The sequence below is a fragment of the Coregonus clupeaformis genome, chromosome 5, assembly GCF_020615455.1.
Source record: "Coregonus clupeaformis isolate EN_2021a chromosome 5, ASM2061545v1, whole genome shotgun sequence".
NCBI lineage: Eukaryota > Metazoa > Chordata > Actinopteri > Salmoniformes > Salmonidae > Coregonus > Coregonus clupeaformis.
The window spans coordinates 22,838,911-22,861,787 of NC_059196.1; the positions used below are offsets into that span (position 1 = coordinate 22,838,911).

The 22,877-nt window shown below is 41.8% G+C and overlaps 2 protein-coding genes across 3 annotated transcripts; both read left to right on the plus strand.

Annotated features, from left to right (window-relative positions):
- Positions 1-354: 354 nt before the first annotated feature.
- Positions 355-3,878, plus strand: LOC123483463 (alpha-2-macroglobulin-like). Its single transcript, XM_045213537.1, has 8 exons — positions 355-461; positions 1,334-1,517; positions 2,066-2,222; positions 2,437-2,489; positions 3,000-3,020; positions 3,203-3,373; positions 3,478-3,562; positions 3,787-3,878. The coding sequence occupies exons 1-7, from the start codon at positions 376-378 to the stop codon at positions 3,496-3,498; spliced, it is 693 nt and encodes a 230-aa protein (XP_045069472.1). The 5' UTR covers positions 355-375; the 3' UTR covers positions 3,499-3,562; positions 3,787-3,878.
- LOC121565216 (alpha-2-macroglobulin-like) lies at positions 3,793-22,774 on the plus strand. Of its 2 annotated transcripts, none has more exons than XM_041876028.2 (29): positions 3,793-3,901; positions 4,042-4,150; positions 4,233-4,342; positions 4,546-4,713; positions 4,864-5,100; positions 5,445-5,508; positions 5,679-5,824; positions 10,063-10,212; positions 10,786-11,016; positions 11,326-11,434; positions 11,902-12,031; positions 12,282-12,507; positions 14,677-14,803; positions 15,684-15,805; positions 16,183-16,234; positions 16,398-16,481; positions 16,798-16,974; positions 17,432-17,513; positions 17,847-18,003; positions 18,684-18,758; positions 19,041-19,206; positions 19,279-19,475; positions 19,786-20,001; positions 20,210-20,328; positions 20,482-20,572; positions 20,814-20,882; positions 21,100-21,205; positions 22,129-22,170; positions 22,356-22,774. In XM_041876028.2, the coding sequence occupies exons 1-29, from the start codon at positions 3,809-3,811 to the stop codon at positions 22,367-22,369; spliced, it is 3,669 nt and encodes a 1,222-aa protein (XP_041731962.2). In that variant the 5' UTR covers positions 3,793-3,808; the 3' UTR covers positions 22,370-22,774. The 2 variants fall into 2 exon arrangements, with proteins under 2 accessions (XP_041731962.2, XP_041731964.2); XM_041876030.2 differs by having other exon boundaries at positions 11,326-11,407.
- Positions 22,775-22,877: the final 103 nt, after the last annotated feature.

Here is a 22,877-nt window from a genome sequence, read left to right on the forward strand (position 1 = left end):
AAGCTCTAGGCTTTGGGGGATTTTTACATGGCTAATGGCTAAATCGACAGGTGGGCTAAATCGACAGGTTAGCCAGGCTACACAGGTATTTCTTCTCTGAGGTGTTCCCGCCAAAATGTGTATTTCCTTTTGCCTGGGGTATTTTGGTCGTCATTCTGACCATCCCATTGGTCGGGCTGTGACCTATTTGAGAACTTCTGCGGAATTGGGGGAAGAGGAAGGTGTCTGCGGTGTTCCAAACAATTTGGAAGGGAGTGACCCATGAGGGTGTATTTGGGTATAAACAGCACCGTTTGTGCAACTTTCCTGACCATCTGTACAAGAGAAGGGAGCATTTCGAAGTGCGGAGAGGAAGACAGGCTGTGTACCACAGCTATGGCCATGGCTCTCAACTTACTTTACCTTGTATTGATCACATCAGTGATTTTACAAACTGCGACATCGAGCACCTTCAAAGAATCGTAAGTAAGCTACAAAACATTTGATGTAGTAGGCAGTAGATTAAACTCACAACCAGCAATGTTTATTTACATACCTGATTGCATGCAACGGACTTCAAATTGAGATATTAATTCTACTCTGTTTTCTGCACACTATGCACGTGCAGGTGGAGGATAGCCCATCTGAGCAATATCATTATTTTAGTTATAAACATGATATTACATATAATGCATTATTTTATATGCTCACTGCACTAATGTAACTGAATATATGCTTGCAATTGTCTCCATTTGGGTATAATACAAAAAAGATAGTGGTAAGGCCACAGGACATCACTCTGATAAAATCATTTGAAGACTATCATGCTCGCTCGCGCTCTCTCTCTCTCTCTCTCTCTCTCTCTCTCTCTCTCTCTCTCTCTCTCTCTCTCTCTCTCTCTCTCTCTCTCTCTCTCTCTCTCTCTCTCAGTGCATGTGAGGCTTTTCATATCTTATGAGACATGCTGGCAAATAGGCCTATAGATTTTTGGGTTGCAAATCCAACTTGTGATAGACTTGATATATGCATCAGAGAGACGTTGACAGACACTGCCCTCCTATTAGTGTACGTTCCTCTGTGCAATCATCCCAAGACGTGGTTGACAGACCATCAAAACAACTCATTGGTATTCATTCCCTCAAACACTGTCCAAAACAGAATGAATTGTGTCCTCCATGTCTCATTGGTTGGCCTGAGTGGGGCCAGAGACGATTTAAGGTCACTTTATCCCCAGCTTTAAAACATCAATAGGCTACAAAGGAACAAAAGAGCAGAATGATGACTACACTGCCACTTAAGTATTATTACCACAGCTGCATTCATGCTGGCTCTTCTTCCCTCTTTCCCCTTTTAGGATTTACCTGGTGACGGTCAGCTCGGAGGTGGTAGGAGGGACCACAGAGAAACTTTGTGCTCAGGTCCACCAAGCCACAGAGCCTCTGTTGTTGAAGGTGTTGATGAAGATGGAGGGTGGCAGCAGCACCATTCTACTGGAGGAAGCCATAAGACAGGACTTCTATCGCTGCACCTCCTTCCAGGTCAGCTGCAACTGTGCTGCGTTCAGCAGGCTACAACGTTGTGGAACGCTCTGATAGAAATATATTATGTAGAACCAACATGTCTCTCTGAGGCATAATAAGTAGTCATGCCAGCTCTATCTATGACATTTCTAACTGCAAAGTTCCACAACGATGTGATCTACCATAGATCATGATCTACTATAATACTATAGAAACTCCTGCAATCTTTGACTCTTCTTCTGTACTGATCATCATCTAAACAAAATACTATTCTTACTAGACTCAAGCTAGTTATGCACATTCATTCAACACATTCATTTCAGTCTTTTATTCTGAATAGTTTGGTTGTAACTCAGTCATGTTGTGTGGAATTGAACTTGGATTCCAGGCTGGGTGCTGTATGCAAAATGATACGACCTATGAAAGGCAATAGGTGTTATTTTGATCATAGTTCGCTACGCCCTCTTTTCTCAAGCTACTCAGTCAGGAGAGCCAAGCTATGGTTAGGAGCTAGAGAATTGTAGAACTTCTAACAAGCTTCCATTGTTCTGTTCTTCATGTTGTAGGTACCCCCAGTGAAGGTTGACAGTGTGGCCACTGTCCATGTTAGCGTCAAGGGGAGGAAGGAGGAGATGAGCAAAAACACCAAGATCCTTATCAAGGCCAAAAGTTTCCTCACCATTTTCCAGACAGACAAACCAGTCTACAAACCTGGACAGACAGGTAGTTATATAAATTATTTGATAAATACTGAAACTGACCCTTCCTGAGTTATTACTTGTAAATGTACTAAACTGCCCCTTTTCGTCTAGGCCTACTGTTAATAATGTTGACAGTATACTTGTGAGGCCATAAGCTTGAGGAAAGGTCATTACTGAAATTGATGATGGATATAATGTACACTGTATATAGACAAATGTTTCTACTGCTTTTCCAGTCAAGTTCCGAATCGTATCGCTGGATGCCAGTTTCTTGTCATTCAAACAGATGGTAAGTTACTCTTTCAGTGTAAGTTCAATAAAAATAAAGTTACTCTTTCAAAGCATTTTTAAGTTTGGTTGAACAGGACAGCCCAGTGTTAGTCAGCATTGTAACATTCTAGGGAGGTGCTGTGTCATTTTGGGAGAGGTTTACTGTAGTTGAGTAAGGAAGGGAAGTGATAGAGCAATGGTTTCATCCTGTTGCAGTCCCATTTTGATGATTCAGTGGGGCAGTGAGACAGACAGTGTGTGTAGGTGGCTCAGCAAACATGTGGTCAGTTCATTTGGCCTGGCTGTTTGATCAGAGCATCTGAATCAACATGAGCTCAAGGCCTTCTCTGTACTGTAACGCCGTAGAAAAAGATGCCTGTATGGTAGAAACTGTTTTGGAAAGTCGTGAAATTCATGTTTTGAACCCCTTTCCTGTAGGCCTACTGTAAAAACTATTTTGGGAAGTAAAAAAAAAATCATACATTTTTGGGGCCCAATATAAATGCTGAATGTTTTTTCTCTTTTTTAGTATCAAACAGTGGAACTTCAGGTGAGACTCATTCAAATCTATCGCACCTAAAAACCAAAGCTGCATATCACATGAGCAATAATAATGACATGATCTCCCTTCAAAAATATGGCCTGCCAATATGTACTGCGGCATGAATTGATACAATGCCTACCTCTATAACAAAAATACCTTCCTTCAATCTACTATGAATCTGTATACAGGACCCCAACTCCAACCGCATTGCTCAGTGGTTGAACCAGTCAACAGTGAGTGGAATTCTGGACCTGTCACACTCCATGTCTACAGAGGCAATGCTGGGAAGTTATATCATCACTGCATGGAATGAGAAGGGGAGAAAAAAACCTCCCAAAACTTTGACATCAAAGAATATGGTGAGGAAATGTTCTATCTGATGATTACATTGTGGTCTGTAATTTTGTTTTTGGTGTAGTCCAACAGACAATGAGGAAGTAATATCGATATGTATTTTTTACAGTGTTGCCCAAGTATGAGGTGAAAGTCCATCTTCCCCAAACAATAACTATTCTGGACAAGCAAGCAACACTGAGAGTTTGTGGAAAGTAAGTGAATAAGATGATCGAGCATGATAGACAATAAGATGATCATTTAAACTGGGACATTTTATGGACAGAATATTAAGACTTAATTTGTGTGTTGCATAGACTATACTTTATAGATACTGTCCCATGTTTGATACTTGCTCATGTTCATAGCTGTTTCTATTTTTGCAACACACGTGTTTGCCATTATTGAATTGTCATTCTTCTGGTGACTTTGTTTCTAGATACACTTATGGAAAACCAGTGATGGGGTCTGTCACGGCGAAAGTTTGCAGAAATGCCATTCAATATTACTGGTTATATGATAATAGCAATATCTGTGAGTTGTATCTCATGAAAGTAAGTATTTTTTATTCTTGTCACGCTAAATTATTAGATTATGAAGAACACTCACTGTTGGGAAAATGTTGAGGTTTATGGAAGCATGTTATTGTAGCCGAGCTAAGCTGACCTACAACAACTGTTCTCATTCACCCTAGACCGACAAAACTGGTTGTGCAACCAAAATGATCGACTTGACCGGGTTCGGTCTAAATCAATCTTTTGGGGACTTTGAAGTGGAGACTGAGATGGAGGAATATGGAACGGGTAGGAGAGAACTTTATCTTTAACGTAGAGGTGTTTACATGCTCAACTGTTGACCTCTAACCCTTGCCTGTGTTCTCTCCAGGGGTCATCCTTAAAGGTAGTGGCAAGGCAAGCTTCACCAATGTCATCATAACTGTTAGTTTTGAGGACGTGCCCCAAGCATATAAACCAGGGATTGCATACGAGGGGAAGGTGAGGACAAAATATATAAACAAATGCCTTTTTAATAACACTGCACGGAAACGGATTGCTCAGAAAAATCTTTGTGAAAGAAGTTGTGATACATTTTAGCTTATCATTTGGAGCATCTAACCATGCTTTTGATGTGTTTTATGCAATGGGAGTGTACATTTAGTATATTGGATGTCTGCAGTCATCCTGTCCTGTGTTTTCAGATCAAAGTGACTGGTCCAGACTCTACTCCCGTTCCCAATGAGCCTGTGTATCTCTTCCTACAAAACAGTATCACATCTGAGAAATGGACTCTCACAACAGACAGCAAGGGCATTGCTTCTTTCTCTCTAGACACTTCTCTATGGAGTTCTGAGTCTGTGTCTCTGTCGGTCAGTTTTCACTCACTCACTCACGTTTTACTCTATTAAATATTTAATGATATATTATTTAAACATGAAATTGTTTGTTCTGACTGAGATCATTAATTTTTCCTGTTGTATTCTCCAAGATTTTACAATGTTCTGTATTTCTTGAACCAGGCTCGCTATCAAAAGGTTGAGGAGGATTATCCGTACGAGCAGGGTCTGCGTAGACCAGTATATACATCCGCTTACCATTTGGCAAGGAAATTCTATTCCAGGAGCAAGAGCTTTGTGAAGATAATGCAGGGCGAAGGGAAGTTCTCCTGTGAGAAAAACGGTATTGTTTTTGCTCGCTACATCATCCAAGGGGTGGCGCTGATAAAGGGACAGAAGACCCTCGACTTTTTCTATCTGGTAAGGTTAAAGGGATGTTCCACTCAAAATACAACCTAACATGATTTTTTGTTGATTCCACCAGAAAGTTTTGGAATATATATTTGACTTACTTTGGTATTTGATTGTTATATTATGTTTTGTCTGGAAATGTTTTAAGAATGGCTTGGGAAAACCATAGAGTACTTGACTTCCAGTTGAATATTTCATCATGGGTGATACACAGTAATATATCACTTTAGTAATGCATTAACTTGAAGATATTTGTAGCAGATCTCCAGGTTTTGGCCAATGTTCCTGTCTCCCTGGGTCTTTCTCTGGTTATTAATGTTGATGATACCACTTGGCTGTCTCTTATGTCCCAGGTTATATCTAGAGGCAGCATTCAGCAGCATGGCCGTATTCCTGTGATCGTTAAAGAAGGAAAAGGTAAATAAATTGGTCTTGGATTCTCCTGAATCCTTTCTGACATGTTCTTACTGCATAGTGCACAGTATATTTCAATTTCATAGACTAGTCACAAAACACGATGTCTGTATTGGATGATTGGTGGTTTACGGTGACTTAATGTCAATCCCATTGTCCGTCTCTCATGTTAGTAAACCAAGGGGAGCTGACGCTCTCGCTGCAGCGGATGCCTGAGCTGACCCCTTTTGCCCAGGTGGTGGTGTACACCATGCTGCCTGATGGGGAGGCAGTAGCAGACAGCCAAGACTTCCCCATTCACCTCTGCCTGAAAAACAAGGTAAGCAACTAGGCATCTTTCGCCAGTTACATGAGATGTCAAAATGTGATATATTGGGGCAACATGCACTACGATCGATTTCCAAAATGACTTTGCATCAGACTATGATATGAAATCCTTCAACTGCACCTTTTGGATCATTACCAATCCGTTAAATAAACGTTGCGAGCTACAAAACATTTTTCTAGCTTTCAAATAGGCACATTCTACTCTTCTCCTCTCCCCTGCAACTCTTCCCGGGTCTTTAGTGTACACGAGAATATAGTGCAATATGTTTTCTGGCAATATATCTGGTTATATAATGGTTAATAAACAACTTTGTAAAAAATGTTTAATCAAATTCAGTTGTATATTTTCCCAAATTATGTTTTCTCAGTTTAAATGTTCCTGTTTTGAATTTTTGTTTGTTTTTCACTCTCAAAATTACAATTGTTAATACAGATACAACAAAATTGTATGTTCTGAGTCCATGTCAATGCTTAAATCACATCTGAATACAATTTTCTTAAGGTCTGGAAGAAAACTAACAAATTTAGATTTTTTTCCTCTTTAATTGCGCATCTGGTCCTTGTCGCGACGTGACTTCCATTAATATGATGACTGTTATTCATCAAATCAATTAACTATGTTTAATTGTTACTCGATTAAATTAATAATTAGGAATTTGTGGCACCACGGAAGGAGTTGAAAACTAGTTACCATCTCCTGAATTAAACTCTTAGAAGATACAGTGGGGGGAAAAAGTATTTAGTCAGCCACCAATTGTGCAAGTTCTCCCACTTAAAAAGATGAGAGAGGCCTGTAATTTTCATCATAGGTACACGTCAACTATGACAGACAAATTGAGAAAAAAAATCCAGAAAATCACATTGTAGGATTTTTTATGAATTTATTTGCAAATTATGGTGAAAAATAAGTATTTGGTCACCTACAAACAAGTAAGATTTCTGGCTCTCACAGACCTGTAACTTCTTCTTTAAGAGGCTCCTCAGTCCTCCACTCGTTACCTGTATTAATGGCACCTGTTTGAACTTGTTATCAGTATAAAAGACACCTGTCCACAACCTCAAACAGTCACACTCCAAACTCCACTATGGCCAAGACCAAAGAGCTGTCAAAGGACACCAGAAACAAAATTGTAGACCTGCACCAGGCTGGGAAGACTGAATCTGCAATAGGTAAGCAGCTTGGTTTGAGGAAATCAACTGTGGGAGCAATTATTAGGAAATGGAAGACATACAAGACCACTGATAATCTCCCTCGATCTGGGGCTCCACGCAAGATCTCACCCCATGGGGTCAAAATGATCACAAGAACGGTGAGCAAAAATCCCAGAACCACACGGGGGGACTTAGTGAATGACCTGCAGAGAGCTGGGACGAAAGTAACAAAGCCTACCATCAGTAACACATTACGCCGCCAGGGACTCAAATCCTGCAGTGCAAGACATGTCCCCCTGCTTAAGCCAGTACATGTCCAGGCCCGTCTGAAGTTTGCTAGAGTGCATTTGGATGATCCAGAAGAGGATTGGGAGAATGTCATATGGTCAGATGAAACCAAAATAGAACTTTTTGGTAAAAACTCAACTCGTCGTGTTTGGAGGACAAAGAATGCTGAGTTGCATCCAAAGAACACCATACCTACTGTGAAGCATGGGGGTGGAAACATCATGCATTGAGGCTGTTTTTCTGCAAAGGGACCAGGATGACTGATCCGTGTAAAGGAAAGAATGAATGGGGCCATGTATCATGAGACTTTGAGTGAAAACCTCCTTCCATCAGCAAGGGCATTGAAGATGAAATGTGGCTGGGTCTTTCAGCATGACAATGATCCCAAACACCGCCCGGGCAACGAAAGAGTGGCTTCGTAGAAGCATTTCAAGGTCCTGGAGTGGCCTAGCCAGTCTCCAGATCTCAACCCCATAGAAAATCTTTGGAGGGAGTTGAAAGTCCATGTTGCCCAGCAACAGCCCCAAAACATCACTGCTCTAGAGGAGATCTGCATGGAGGAATGGGCCAAAATACCAGCAACAGTGTGTGAAAACCTTGTGAAGACTTACAGAAAACGTTTGACCTGTGTCATTGCCAACAAAGGGTATATAACAAAGTATTGAGAAACTTTTGTTATTGACCAAATACTTATTTTCCACCATAATTTGCAAATAAATTCATAAAAAATCCTACAATGTGATTTTCTGGATTTTTTTTCTTCTCATTTTGTCTGTCATAATTGATGTGTACCTATGATGAAAATTAATTACAGGCTTCTCTCATCTTTTTAAGTGGGAGAACTTGCACAATTGGTGGCTGACTAAATACTTTTTTCCCCCACTGTATATCTATACTAGCACACTTAGAATACATGTCCAACAAATTGCTTCATTTCAAGTACAGTAGCATACTGGTTTGAATATTGGAACAGAGCGCAAACATAATAATGCTAGTACTGTGTAGAGCAGGGGACTCCAACAGGTAAATCGTGAGCTAACAGTAGCTCGCAGCCCATCTATGAGTAGCTCGCCAAACAATTCTAATGCTACTGTACTTGAAATGAAGCAATTTGTTGGACATGTATTCTAAGTGTGCTAGTATAGATATACAGTGGGGGAAAAAAAGTATTTAGTCAGCCACCAATTGTGCAAGTTCTCCCACTTAAAAAGATGAGAGAGGCCTGTAATTTTCATCATAGGTACACATCAACTATGACAGACAAAATGAGGAAAAAAATCCAGAAAATCACATTGTAGGATTTTTAATGAATTTATTTGCAAATTATGGTGGAAAATAAGTATTTGGTCAATAACAAAAGTTTCTCAATACTTTGTTATATACCCTTTGTTGGCAATGACACAGGTCAAACGTTTTCTGTAAGTCTTCACAAGGTTTTCACACACTGTTGCTGGTATTTTGGCCCATTCCTCCATGCAGATCTCCTCTAGAGCAGTGATGTTTTGGGGCTGTCGCTGGGCAACACAGACTTTCAACTCCCTCCAAAGATTTTCTATGGGGTTGAGATCTGGAGACTGGCTAGGCCACTCCAGGACCTTGAAATGCTTCTTACGAAGCCACTCCTTCGTTGCCCGGTGGTGTGTTTGGGATCATTGTCATGCTGAAAGACCCAGCCACGTTTAATCTTCAATGCCCTTGCTGATGGAAGGAGGTTTTCACTCAAAATCTCACGATACATGGCCCCATTCATTCTTTCCTTTACACGGATCAGTCGTCTGGTCCCTTTGCAGAAAAACAGCCCCAAAGCATGATGTTTCCACCCCCATGCTTCACAGTAGGTATGGTGTTCTTTGGATGCAACTCAGCATTCTTTGTCCTCCAAACACGACGAGTTGAGTTTTTACCAAAAAGTTCTATTTTGGTTTCATCTGACCATATGACATTCTCCCAATCCTCTTCTGGATCATCCAAATGCACTCTAGCAAACTTCAGACGGGCCTGGACATGTACTGGCTTAAGCAGGGGGACACATCTGGCACTGCAGGATTTGAGTCCCTGGCGGCGAGTGTGTTACTGATGGTAGGCTTTGTTACTTTGGTCCCAGCTCTCTGCAGGTCATTCACTAGGTCCCCCCAGTGGTTCTGGGATTTTGCTCAACGTTCTTGTGATCATTTTGACCCGCGGGTGAGATCTTGCGTGGAGCCCCAGATCGAGGGAGATTATCAGTGGTCTTGTATGTCTTCCATTTCCTAATAATTGCTCCCACAGTTGATTTCTTCAAACCAAGCTGCTTACCCTATTGCAGATTCAGTCTTCCCAGCCTGGTGCAGGTCTACAATTATGTTTCTGGTGTCCTTTGACAGCTCTTTGGTCTTGGCCATAGTGGAGTTTGGAGTGTGACTGTTTGAGGTTGTGGACAGGTGTATTTTATACTGATAACAAGTTCAAACAGGTGCCATTAATACAGGTAACGAGTGGAGGACAGAGGAGCCTCTTAAAGAAGAAGTTACAGGTCTGTGAGAGCCAGAAATCTTGCTTGTTTGTAGTTGACCAAATACTTATTTTCCACCATAATTTGCAAATAGATTCATTAAAAATCCTAGAATGTGATTTTTTGGATATTTTTTCTCAATTTGTCTGTCATAGTTGACGTGTACCTATGATGAAAATTACAGGCCTCTCTCATCTTTTTAAGTGGGAGAACTTGCACAATTGGTGGCTGACTAAATACTTTTTTCACCCACTGTATTTAAACATAGCTGTGATGTGTCCCCCTTTTCTCCTCTCCAGGTGTCCCTGAAGTTCTCGTCTCTCCAGGAGTTGCCAGGGGAGAAGACCTCTCTGAGCCTCCAGGCCCACCCAGGGTCTCTGTGTTCTCTCAGGGCCATCGACCAGAGTGTGCTGCTGCTGCAGCCTGAAAAGGAGCTCAGCCTAGACTCTGTACGTTCTCCATGCATGCGTCCCAAATGGCACCCTATTCCGAATGTAGTGAACTACTTTTGACCAAACCCCTTTGAGGCCCTGGTCAAAGGTAGTGCACTATATAGGGAAGACTGTGCCATTTGGGACAGTACACAGCCCATCACATTCACTTACTAACCATTGACTCACCACACTAAGCTGAAGCCTAACCATGATCACACAAATCCTCCTTTGGCATTGTTTTTGTGCACCCATGTGACTTCAAGATAGGATTCGGCTCACTTTCAGCTTCCTCTAACCATGTAACCATCTAACCACTGTCTGATACTTCAAGTTTAGACCTTTTAACTTTTGGGACTATTCCATTGGTTCTCTCAAGCTAAATCGATCGCAGATCAAGTATTTGCTATATGTATTTAACCCAGGTGTTATCCTATGCACTGACCTTGTCCTGACTATGTACTGACCCTGTAACCTCTGACCACTTTCTGATTACACTCTGACCATGCACCGACCACGCTCTGACCGTGTCAAGATGCTGCAGATGATCAAGTCAGTATTACTAGAGGTATATTCCTTCTCTCTCTGCAGGTCTTCAGTCAGCTGCCTGTTCAGAAGTTGTCTGGATATTCATACAGAGTAGAAGACCCTTACCCATGCCTTCGCTATCCTCCAATCATTGAAGAGGAGATGAAGATGCTCTTTCCACCCGTACCTAAACCGGCCGAGCAGTTGGTAGAACCACCTCTACCTGATTGGAAAAAACGCTCATTCTGGTTTGGCCCCAACAACGACGAAAACGATGCCTACAGCGTCTTTAAAGTAAGAAGCTCAAATAAGTTTGCTGTTATTGTCTGTTTGGAATATGGACAATGTATAAATAAATAGTAAGTATGTAAGAGGCTCAGGCTAAAATGGCGTCTTTGTGAAGTAGACACTGAATGAATTATAATAGAATGCAGTCTATGAAGTGAGTTTTCAGAAATAAGTAGAAAGACATATACACAGTATCTACAAAATGGACGGGTTTTACATTGGTTAATGTAATACCCACATCATGATGCAAAACTGAAATACAGGTATGGCCTTTACTCCCTAACACTGTTCATTTTTCTGTACTTTTCATTTTAGGAAGTTGGAATCAAGATCCTGACCAACTCCGACGTGAAAAAACCTTACGACTGTAACACACTCTTTACAATGAAAGACAATGGTATGATAGAAGAGGGTATTACTAACTGTAAGTCGCTGTGGATAAGAGCGTCTGCTAAATGACTAAAATGTAAATGTAAATGTATTATATAGAGCCCCATGTATAGAGTGATTGAACGCTAGTCACCTCATATTCTGTGTATATACTGTTGTTTACTCATTGTGTATGATAATACTGTATTCTCGACATGGCTCATCCCAATATAGCTACTACTGTACATACCATTTTCTTTTCCAAATTATATTCTGTCTATACACACCAAGTATTTATATTCTCACTTTAATATATCTACTTGGACTGTTAGCTCTTGATTTCTTGTTTAGATTTTTTGATTATTGTGTATTTGTATTGTTGGAGCAAGTAACACAAGCATTTCGCTGCACCTGCCATAAAACCTGCAAATCTGTGTACATGACCAATAAACTTTTATTTGATATGCTAATGTCTAAACATTTCTAGTCTCAACCTAATGAAGGATTGGTTTCTATTTACAGTTCGTCCCATGGCCATTAACATGATGCCAAATCTGCCGAGTGCACCAGCCCCTGGAGCCTCTGACGGGCCTATGGAGACCGTCCGCACATACTTCCCTGAGACCTGGATCTGGGACCTGGTGCCTGTGGGGTAAGCATTGTAACATACACTGTATTTGTAGTCCAACACACATCCCTTTTCATGGGGTGCTGGGCTGACAATGCCTACTAATATGGCAAAACTGAAACTACAGGCATGTTTTTGTGCTAGGGGTCGATTTAAGGGGGAAGACGAGTTCATAAAAAAAAAAAAAACCTAGTCCTCTATTGAATTTACCATAAATCATGTTTTCTAATGTTAATATAAATTTTGTTTTTATTCAAAATTTCCACACCACCAGAGATACAGGAAAGGTTAATGTTGAGAAGACTGTCCCAGACACCATCACTAAGTGGGCTGCAGGGGCGTTCTGTACTTCCCCAGTGGGTTTTGGCCTGGCTCCCAACACTGGCCTCACTGCCTTCCAACCCTTCTTTGTGAGTCTGACACTGCCCTACTCTGTCATCCGGGGGGAGGTGTTCACACTCAAGGCCACAGTGTTCAACTACCTCTCCAAGTGTATCATGGTAAGCCCGCCCAGTATTGTCTCTTTCTTTACCTCTCCAAGTGTATCATGGTAAGCCCTCCCAGTATTGTCTATTTCTTTACCTCTCCAAGTGTATCATGGTAAGCCCTCCCAGTATTGCCTCTTTGTTTACCTCTCCAAGTGTATCATGGTAAGCCCTCCCAGTATTGCCTATTTCTTTACCTCTCCAGTCCCACTTCATTTGGATAGTCCCTGTAGACCAGGGGTAGGCAACTAGATTCAGCTGCTGGATGATTTTTGTTGGAGTGGTCGGGGGGACGGAAAATAATAATAATAATTTGTACTCTGCTAACTAAGCCCAAAAAGAGGTTGTATTTGAAAATATCTATAGTTTCATACCTTGATTACATTGAGACATGATCACATGTATCTTTTTTTTTTTTACTTGTGGGAATAATTGGGAATAGATTTCCTAAATTAAACTAAATTTAAGCTGAATTCCTGGTGATTTAAAATATACATATAGTACCAGTCAAAGTCTAGACACACCTACTCATTCAAGGGTTTTTCTTTATTTGTACTATTTTCTACATTGTAGAATAATAGTGAAGACATCAAAACTATTAAATAACACATATGGAATCATGTAGTAAAGTGTTAAACAAATCTAAATATATTTTATATTTTAAATTCTTCAAATAGCCACCCTTTGCCTTGATGACAGCTTTGCACACTCTTGGCATTCTCTCAACCAGCTTCACCTGGAATGCTTTTCCAACAGTCTTGAAGGAGTTCCCACATATGCTGAGCACTTGTTGGCTGCTTTTCCTTCACTCTGCCTTCCGACTCATCCCAAACCATCTCAATTGGGTTGAGGTCGTGGGATTGTGGAGGCCAAGTCATCTGATGCAGCACTTCATCACTCTCCTTCTTGGTAAAATAGCCCTTACACAGCCTGGAGGTGTGTTGGGTCATTGTCCTGTTGAAAAACAAATGATAGTCCCAATAAGCCCAAACCAGATGGGATGGCGTATCACTGCAGAATGCTGTGGTAGCCATGCTGGTTAAGTGTGCCTTGAATTCTAAATAAATCACAGACCGTGTCACCAGCAAAGCACCTCTCACAAAGACACGGCAGTTGGAACCAAAAATCTCCAATTTGGACTCCAGACCAAAGGACACATTTCCACCGGTCTAATTTCCATTGCACATGTTTCTTGGCCTAAGCAAGTCTCTTCTTCTTATTGGTGTCTTTAGTAGTGGTTCCTTTGTAGCAATTCGACCATGAAGGCCTGATTCACACAGTCCCCTCTGAACAGTTGATGTTGAGATGTGTCTGTGACTTGAACTCTGTGAAGCATTTATTTGGGCTGCATTTTCTGAGGCTGGTAACTCTAATGAACTTATCCTCTGCAGCAGAGGTAACTCTGGGTCTTCCATTACTGTGATGGTCCACATGAGACCTATTTTTATCATAGCGCTGGATGGTTTTTGAGACTGCACTTGAAGAAAATGTCAAATTTCCCGTATTGACTGACCTTCATGTCTTAAAGTAATGATGGACTGCCGTTTCTCTTTGCTTATTTGAGCTGTTCTTGCCATAATATGGACTTGGTCTTTTACCAAATAGGGCTATCTTCTGTATACCCACCCTACCTTGTCACAACACAACTCATTGTCTCAAACGCATTAAGAAGGAAATAAATTCCACAAATTAACTTTTAACAAGGCACACCTGTTAATTGAAATGCCTTACAGGTGACTACCTCATGAAGCTGGTTGAGAGAATGCTAAGAGTGTGAAAAGCTGTCATCAACGCAAAGGGTGGCTATTTGTTTAACACTTTTTTGGTTACTACATGATTCCATATGTGTTATTTCATAGTTTTGATGTCATCACTATTATTCTACAATGTAGAAAATAGTAAAAAATAAAGAAAGAAAAAACGATTGAATGAGTAGGTGTGTCCAAACTTTTGACTCGTAGAGTATATATATATATATATATATATATATATATATATATATACATTTGTTTTTACTAACAACTTTGGGGAAGCAAAAATAAATCACTTGTGGGCCGGTTTTGGCCCATGAGCCGCCTGTTGCCAACCCCTGCTGTAGACAATCTATAGACGCTCTGACGTTTTAAGGACGCGAGAAGAGGAATCTAGGAAAGACTTGAGATTGACACCATGTGTTTCTCCTAGGTGAAGGTGACTCTAGCTGAGTCGGACCAGTTCACAGCCAGGCCTTGTGAAGGCTGCCAGTACACCCTGTGTCTGTGTGGTGAAGAGAGCAGGACCTTCAAGTGGATCCTCACCCCAACTTCTCTGGGTGAGCCATACAGTATATTCTGTCAATCTATCACAAGGTTCTTGCAATAGACTCCAAATGTACTCCCTACACCTTGGCCCTTGCCCCCTAACCCTTCAATGTTTGCCGATCTGTAAAGTGTTAGAAATATGTTAGAAGCTCCACCACTACACTGCTTATACCCATCCACACCTTTCATTTATGCAAATAGAAAAGGGTTAGGGCCAAAGGCGAGGAGGGGTAGGGAGTGAATTCGAAGCAGTGATGCTTCTGTAGTGCCTTAAGACTGGGTTGTTGACTTCACACAGCTCTCGTCAGACTGAAATTGAAGCAAATTAAATTATTTTTCTGATACACATGGCTCAAATAAATTAATTGTATATATCCTAGCCCTGTAAAGAAATGTTGACAATCACTTGTACTAACAAGTCAAGAGGGATATCTGATGATATGCTCAGAAAGATCTCCCTCGGTGTATCAGTGGCTATCGGAGAAATGGAGGGAGGGAACGAGGGAGGGAACAAGAGAGGAAGGGAGGGAGAGAGAGGGAGGGAGAGAGGCAGGGAGGGAGGGAAGGAATGAGGGATGTAACAAGGGAGGGAAGGAAGAGGAAGGAAGGAAGGAAGGAAGGAAGGAAGGAAGGAAGGAAGGAAGGAAGGAAGGAAGGAAGGAAGGAAGGAAGGAAGGAAGGAAGGAAGGAAGGAAGGAAGGAAGGAAGGAAGGAAGGAAGGAAGGAAGGAAGGAAGGAAGGAAGGAAGGAACAGTTGAGCCAGGGTACATGAGTGACTGGGAGCAGAGGCTGGAGGAGGAGTGGGTAAGAGGGAGCAAGCTGAGGGAGGGGTAGGTTGATGGGTGACTGATCTAGACATGCATGTTAATGTTTCCCTGGCCTGAACTATAGGGGAGGTGAGTTTGAAAGTGAGTGCCGAGGCATTGAAGACTCAGAAGTTCTGCGGCAGCGAAGTGGCCACGGTGCCAGAAAAAGGACGCATTGACACCATTGTGCAAACACTGCTGGTAGAGGTGAGTGTCTGTCTTATATAGAAAGTCCACTGTTCTTTCTCCCACATTGATTAATTGAGATCAAGTTTTCAGTAACACTAGGGCAAGGGTAAAAACAGTAGAATTTGTATTTTCCATTCATTTTGGATTGAGCCGTATAGCTGGACCTACACAACAGACAGCCTGTGATGTAGACTTATCTCGACATTAGTCTACTTTTCAGGTCTAAAACGTTTTATTAACTCTGATTTTGGAGTGAAATGTACCTTTTTAAGTGGTTACCATATAAATTCTATGCTAGAATTAACTTTAGTTGTCATCATTAAACTGTGTTTTATTTTGGTGCTCTTTTACCTGAAGAAAGCCAGTCTTTCTCAATGTCTATTTCCCTCTAACAGGCCGAGGGAACCCAGGAGACAGTCAGCCACAACGCTCTGCTCTGCCCTGCAGGTTATCTCCTGACCTCTATCAGTCATTTTACTTTCTCATAATTACCCTGATGATTATGTTGACGTGCATTTATATTGGTTTAGATGACAGATACTTTTTAATTGGTTATAACGGTTCTCAAGTCACTCACGGTCTGTCTCGTTTATCTGTCTCGCATCACCAGAGGGCCCAGTGGAGAAGGACATCTCTCTGAAGCTGCCTGAGGTGTTTGTGAAGGGCTCTGCCAAGGCCTCCCTCTCAGTACTGGGTGAGAATACTCCATCTGTTTGGCTGAGTTTTCACACCTAATTCTAAGTTTTATAAAATGTTCAGGATATGTTTTCCATTTTGGTGCAGATGAAGTGTAGGCAAGGATTGTTCATCCCTCTTCATGACGAGGGAAGTGACTATTCAAGTATTCAACCTGCAGATCTATGACTGCCTGAAGGTTATGGGTGATGATAGGGATAAGTATTGGTTAAGGGCTAGGGTAAGAAACAGGGATCTGCCCATTGAATAACAACTGCCATTAACTAGAGACCAATGTTTGATTGATTGTCTCAATGGTTGGTCTCTTTCACCAGGCGACCTGATGGGTCGGGCCATGAAGAACCTGGACAGCCTGTTACAGATGCCCTATGGCTGTGGAGAGCAGAACATGGTGCTGTTTGCGCCCAACATCTACATCCTCAACTACCTGCAGAGCACCAGGCAGCTCACCAAGGAGATCCAGACCAGGGCCACAGGCTTCCTAGAGAGTGGTGAGTGAGCTGGGTCCTGTTCAGTAAGGCACAACATAGCAAAACTGTTTTAAAATATGTTGCAACGAAAAACAAGCATTTATTATCAGACATCCTGCACTCCCTGTTTTACTCAATAAAAATTACAAAATCTTCCTACTGGACACAACCCTGGTGAAATGGACTGCAATGCTTAATGGAATGTTTAATGGAATACATAGAATGCACTGGGATATGACAAGATAATTTGCAGTAAGCCTTGTACTTTTTAAATAATGAGCTGTGATTGAACAGGAGTCTGCAAAGATCAACACTGTCTGACAGTTTATGATCTGATCATTTCCGTGTGCATCTCACCTCTGACTAGCAACAACCTGTTGTCTATATTTGGCACTAAACCAGTTAACTGCACCTTGCACATATAATAGAAGTCCCTTGAAGGATAATCTGTTTGTTCATTTGGCCATTTGTGTTGCAGGCTACCAGAGAGAGCTCAACTACAAGCATAACGATGGCTCCTACAGTGCCTTTGGGCAGAGTGATGAGTCTGGAAACACCTGGTCAGTTTATTGGAAGTCCACTCAGTCATAATAACTTCTCTTAGATAATTCGACAATTCCACAAAATATTTGTTCGTTTTTTGAAGTCCTTCTTGAAAATGACATTGGATTAAGGGTGTTACAGTATGTAATCAAGGCAGGAATGTGATCGTCTCCAATCAGTATTAGTATGTGCTGAAGCCAATTATTATTGTGGCAAGTATAGAGTTGGCTTCAGCACATACAGTATGGCTACTAACTTCTGTTATCTAGATTCTATGATCCATAGTTTAGGTAAGGCTCACCACATCTAGTCTTAGTAACTCCAGTGACATCTTTCCCGTGTCCTCTCAGGCTCACCTCCTTTGTGCTGAAGTCCTTTGGCGGGGCCAAGCCCTACATCTTTGTGGACCCCGCCCACATTGCCCAGGCCAAGGCCTGGTTGGCCAGTCACCAGCAGAAGGATGGCTGCATCACGTCAGTGGGGCAACTCTTCCATAACGACATGAAGGTAAAGGGGAATCAGAGCTCAGTTGGTAGTAGTAGTAGTAGGAGGAGGAGGAGGAGGAGGAGGAGGAGGAGGAGTAGTAGTATCTTACTACAGCCACCAAATGTGAAAAGGTAACGTTAAGAGGAGAGATTCAGCAGGAGGTTCTGGTGCAAAAGTGTCCCTTTCTATTTACAGTGCAATGGTGGAGTCGGCATAAAATTCTAGATAACTAACAAACAAAAGACTTGATAACAATACATAGTCTAACATCAAATATGAGTACTTTACATAATTCATATTGCACTGACACCGAGGATAATGTACTGTTCAGCAGGACCTTAGGACCCCACGTGTGCCCCAAAGAAGCACAAAAGTGCACATGCTGAGCACAACAAGAATCCCAAGCATGTTTTAGCCTGTCCTGAGAACACACCACCTCCCCAAAGTGACCTCAGTCTGACTAGTCCTGACAGCTTTTGTGTATCTCCAGAACACTACACTTGAATCTGAAGGGCTTAACAGGTCCCGTCCCCCCCCCCTGTTCTGTATCTTTGTGCAACATATCATGTGAATGTTGTTTTAAACAATGCAATGGTTTTTGCCTGATATCGGTTGATATCAGTTTGATTTTGAAACGCTGTAGCACCTGGGAGTACTGTATGATGTTGGATGAAGTTTACTGTCATCCTTTGGTGTCATAGGGAGGGGTCGGGGATCAAGTGACGCTCACTGCCTACATCACCGCTGCACTGCTGGAGCTGGATGGCAACACTACTGTGAGTTATCACCTTTGACCTTTCTCTCTTTCCATATCCAAGTCTTTTTATATCGATAAATAAGAAGGCCACATTTGGTGCTTTTATCAAAAGATGAACAGCCCTAGTGGATATTTCTGCTTAGCTGTCCAACTAATTCACACAGTTCTTGGAAAACCCATTTAGCAACTCAAAATATGCATTTCTTATTGGTTGAGGTATTCCCTCCCAGTTTCAATCAGTGTTCCTCTGTTTGGTGCCTAATGACTACAACCCTGTTGTATTTGTATGTGGGTGTGTCAGGACTCCATTGTTGAGAAGAGTCTGGCGTGTCTGAAGGCAGCAGTGTCTGACCAGCTGGAGAACACCTACACCACAGCCCTGCTGTCCTACACATTCACCCTGGCACAAAACCAGGACATGAGGACCAAGCTCATCACCCACCTGGACAAGATAGCTGCTACCTCGGGTATGTGTCTTGTCTCTTTGTGAAAAAGTCTGTCTGTCGTGAAACAGCCACTGACAATGAAAATGACCACAGGTGGCAATCGTCACTGGGAGAGAGCAGAGGCTTCGGGGACGAAGACGGACTCTCTGGAGGTGGAGATGACATCCTACGTGCTGCTGGCGCTGCTCTCAGGCCCCTCCATGCCAGGCTTTGGGCTGGACTACTCCATCGGCATCGTCCGCTGGCTGGCCCAGCAGCAGAACCCATACGGAGGCTTTGCCTCCACACAGGTACTTTCTTGGTCTGGTAGACATTCATTCACTCTAGCACCTCATCTGCCTATCACTCCTACTGTTAGTACATGGTTAAACATTGATCACAGCAAATACTTATTTTTATATGAAATGTAGCATATTGGACATTGTATTAAAGCATTACAATTTCATAACACAACACATGGATTTCCTTGAATCTTTGTGCTTCATTTTACATTCTTAATATGTATTACTTTGTTATATTGATTTTCTCCATCCATACCAAAGCTATAGTCATCCAGATTGGTTTTTGCAACAGCATCTCTCTCTTCTTCCCTGCCACCAGGACACAGTGGTAGCGCTGCAGGCCCTGGCCATATCGCTACTGCCACCTTCCAGTCCAGAGGGCGCCAGTACAGTCAGTGTGAGGTCAGCTGGAGGCCTGAAGATGGAGTTCACTGTGAATCAGAAAAACAGGCTACTCTATCAGGAGGAGCAGCTGAAGGAGGTCCCTGGGGACTACAACATCAAGGCTCAGGGCAAGAGCTGCGTGTTTGTGCAGGTCAGGCTCCAGTCATTTGCCCTTTGCTGCCTCTCAGTACATGCAGTATTGAGTGTCTGGTTTGTGTTCAGTCGGGCACATTGTTGCACAAAAACGAACGTTTCAACCCTAGAGTGTCAGCACTAACGGAAATGCATATGTACTGTACATTGACATGTGGAAGTTGATTTCATGCATCTCAATGGTATTGTCTCTGTTGTCTTTTCAGATTGCCATGCACTACAATATTCCCCCTCCTCCTGACTTCTCTGCTTTCAACATCTCAACACAGACACTGGGGAAATGCGACGGCACTAAAAAATCTCTGATAGTGTCTGTGGATGTCAGGTACAGTGGTATTCCTTTTAACCTTGAAATAGCAACTGACTGATTCTGGTAGGACACCAAAAAAAGTGACTGAACCACTAGTGTGAAGATGTATTTGATGCGAACATATTTAAGATTATATTTTACCTTAATCTGACCCGGTGTGACTGACAGGTACAACGGTCGGCGAGAAGAGACCAACATGGTGATCATCAATGTCAAGCTTCTCTCCGGCTTCGTCCTGGACAAGTCCTCCCTCAAGCCTGTGAGTCAATAAGAGAACCTCAGTTGAAGGGAACACACATATAGTTTAATCAGGGCCAGGATTTTTACCGGTTTGGGGAACACTCCTGGCCCTAAGTATAATACCCTCCAGGATGACTTGATGCATATTAATGATAATGGCATCTGTTCTAAGTGTAAGTATTCTCAATGCCAGTGGTTGTCCTTTGAACATATCAGTTCTACTGTCCATGACAATGTTAACCTGTGTTCTGTTCTTCCAGTTGAAAAATGACCCCAATGTCAAACGAGTTGACCTGGAGGAAGGACATGTCATCATCTACCTAGATAGGGTAGGATCATGAATCATAAATGTTGCGTCTAAACAGGGTGCTGTCTTTATCGGTTACAGAAAACCTAGTTGGATGTGGTCTCATTTGCATCCACACACTGGATTTAACTTGAACAGTAACATCAAAGTAAGACAGTAGTGGATGTTTTATACAGTACCACTATATGAATCTAGAACATTGAACTTCAGTGTCAAATGTATTATTCCTTTAATTCCAGCTTAAGAAGAAGGAAACTAAGACGTACAGCCTGGCCATAGAGGAGGATGTGCCTGTGAGGAATCTGAAACCAGCTGTGGTGAAAGTGTATGACTATTACCAGACAAGTAAGAATTCCATCTAACACAGACAGTGAAATGTGTATGGTTGCCAAAAATCCGGGAACTTTAAATTCCCTGGTTTTCCCAAAATCCCGGTTGGAGGATTCACAGAAACAGGAGGGAATAAGCAGAATATCTGGGATCCTCCAACCAGGAGTTCTGGAAAACCAGGGAATTTCATTAAAGTTCCCGGAATTTTGCAACCCTAGAAACGTGATCTCATGCGCAGCAAACATTGTGCTCCCCAAGGGTTATCATGAAAAACTGGTACTCTTTCTCAAATGGAAAAAGATTGCAACACCCGAAACTAGATATATTAGACCACAAATGTCAAAGTCATTCCACGGAGGGCTGAGTGTCTGTGGGTTTTCGCTCCTCCCTTGTAATTGATTGATGAATTAAGGTCACTAATTAGTAAGGATCTCCCCTCACCTGGTTGTCTAGGTCTTAATTGAAAGGACAAACCAAAAACCAGCAGACACTCGGCCCTCCATTTAATGAGTTTGACACCCTGTATCAAAACGTGTTAGCTTTTAATAGAAGAGCACAAATACATTATATATATATATATATATATATATATATATATATATATATATATATATATATATAATTTTCAATTCATGGTGCTCTTCTATTAAAAGCTAACACGTTTATATATGCTTTTTTCTCTAATGCAAGAATACCGGTTTCTATTAACCAGTTTCCAAACCACCCCATTCTTTCTGAAATATTTGGTGGCACTGGCATACCCGTCTAGGTTACGTACATAACTCTGGTTCCCTGAAGAAGGAAAATAGACATCACCAGTATGGGCCCATTGGTTCACCCCTGAAGTGGGAGTTTAATGATGTTGACTGACTGAAAGGGAAGTAAAGTTAGCATTAGAAAGGAACTAACTTCTGCATTCCCATCTGTTCTGTTCTCAGGTGATGAAGCTGTGAGTGAATACAGCTCCCCATGTGCAGAGAGTAAGTACACAACAACCTTTCTATAACCAAACCTATGTCTCATACTTCTGTTTGTTTTGAGTTTGTGAAATTAGCCTAACAAACTGACAAATGTAGATATGAAGATTTATATGTTCACTGTTTTATAGGGAGTCAAATCCTAGGACAAGCAGGGAATTTTCTATTGATGTTTGTCATTTTCACAGGCGCCAGTCAATGAAGTGTGAAAGACAGAGAGCCAATCACAAGCTGACTGGACCAGGGCTCAGCCCATTGCTTTCCTATCTTGGAAGTCATGTTTTTTAGGCAGAGCTCATAGAACCTCTACATTTATTTGATTTGATGCTTACAGTTCATGGTACCACATTGACCAACTTGTGATCCGTTTTGAACATTAAAAGATTAAAACAATTTTTTAGGTTGTTTTAATAGATGGGCTTATATGGGTCTTAGGATTTTACCTTTAATTCAGTTTTGTTTTGTTACTTTGATTTGTGCTAACACGTCACAACCTGCTGTTGTAACCCTAAACCTGCTATTACTAAAGTGATTGTGTCACGCCCTGGCTCTGGGGACTCTTAAATGTTGAGCCAGGGTGTGGACTTATGTTTAGTTTTCATTGGGTCTGTTCTAGATCGTTCATATCTATGTTGGCCAGGGTGGTTCCCAATCAGAGACAGCTGTAGCTCGTTGTCTCTGATTGGAGACCATACTTAGGCAGCCTGTTG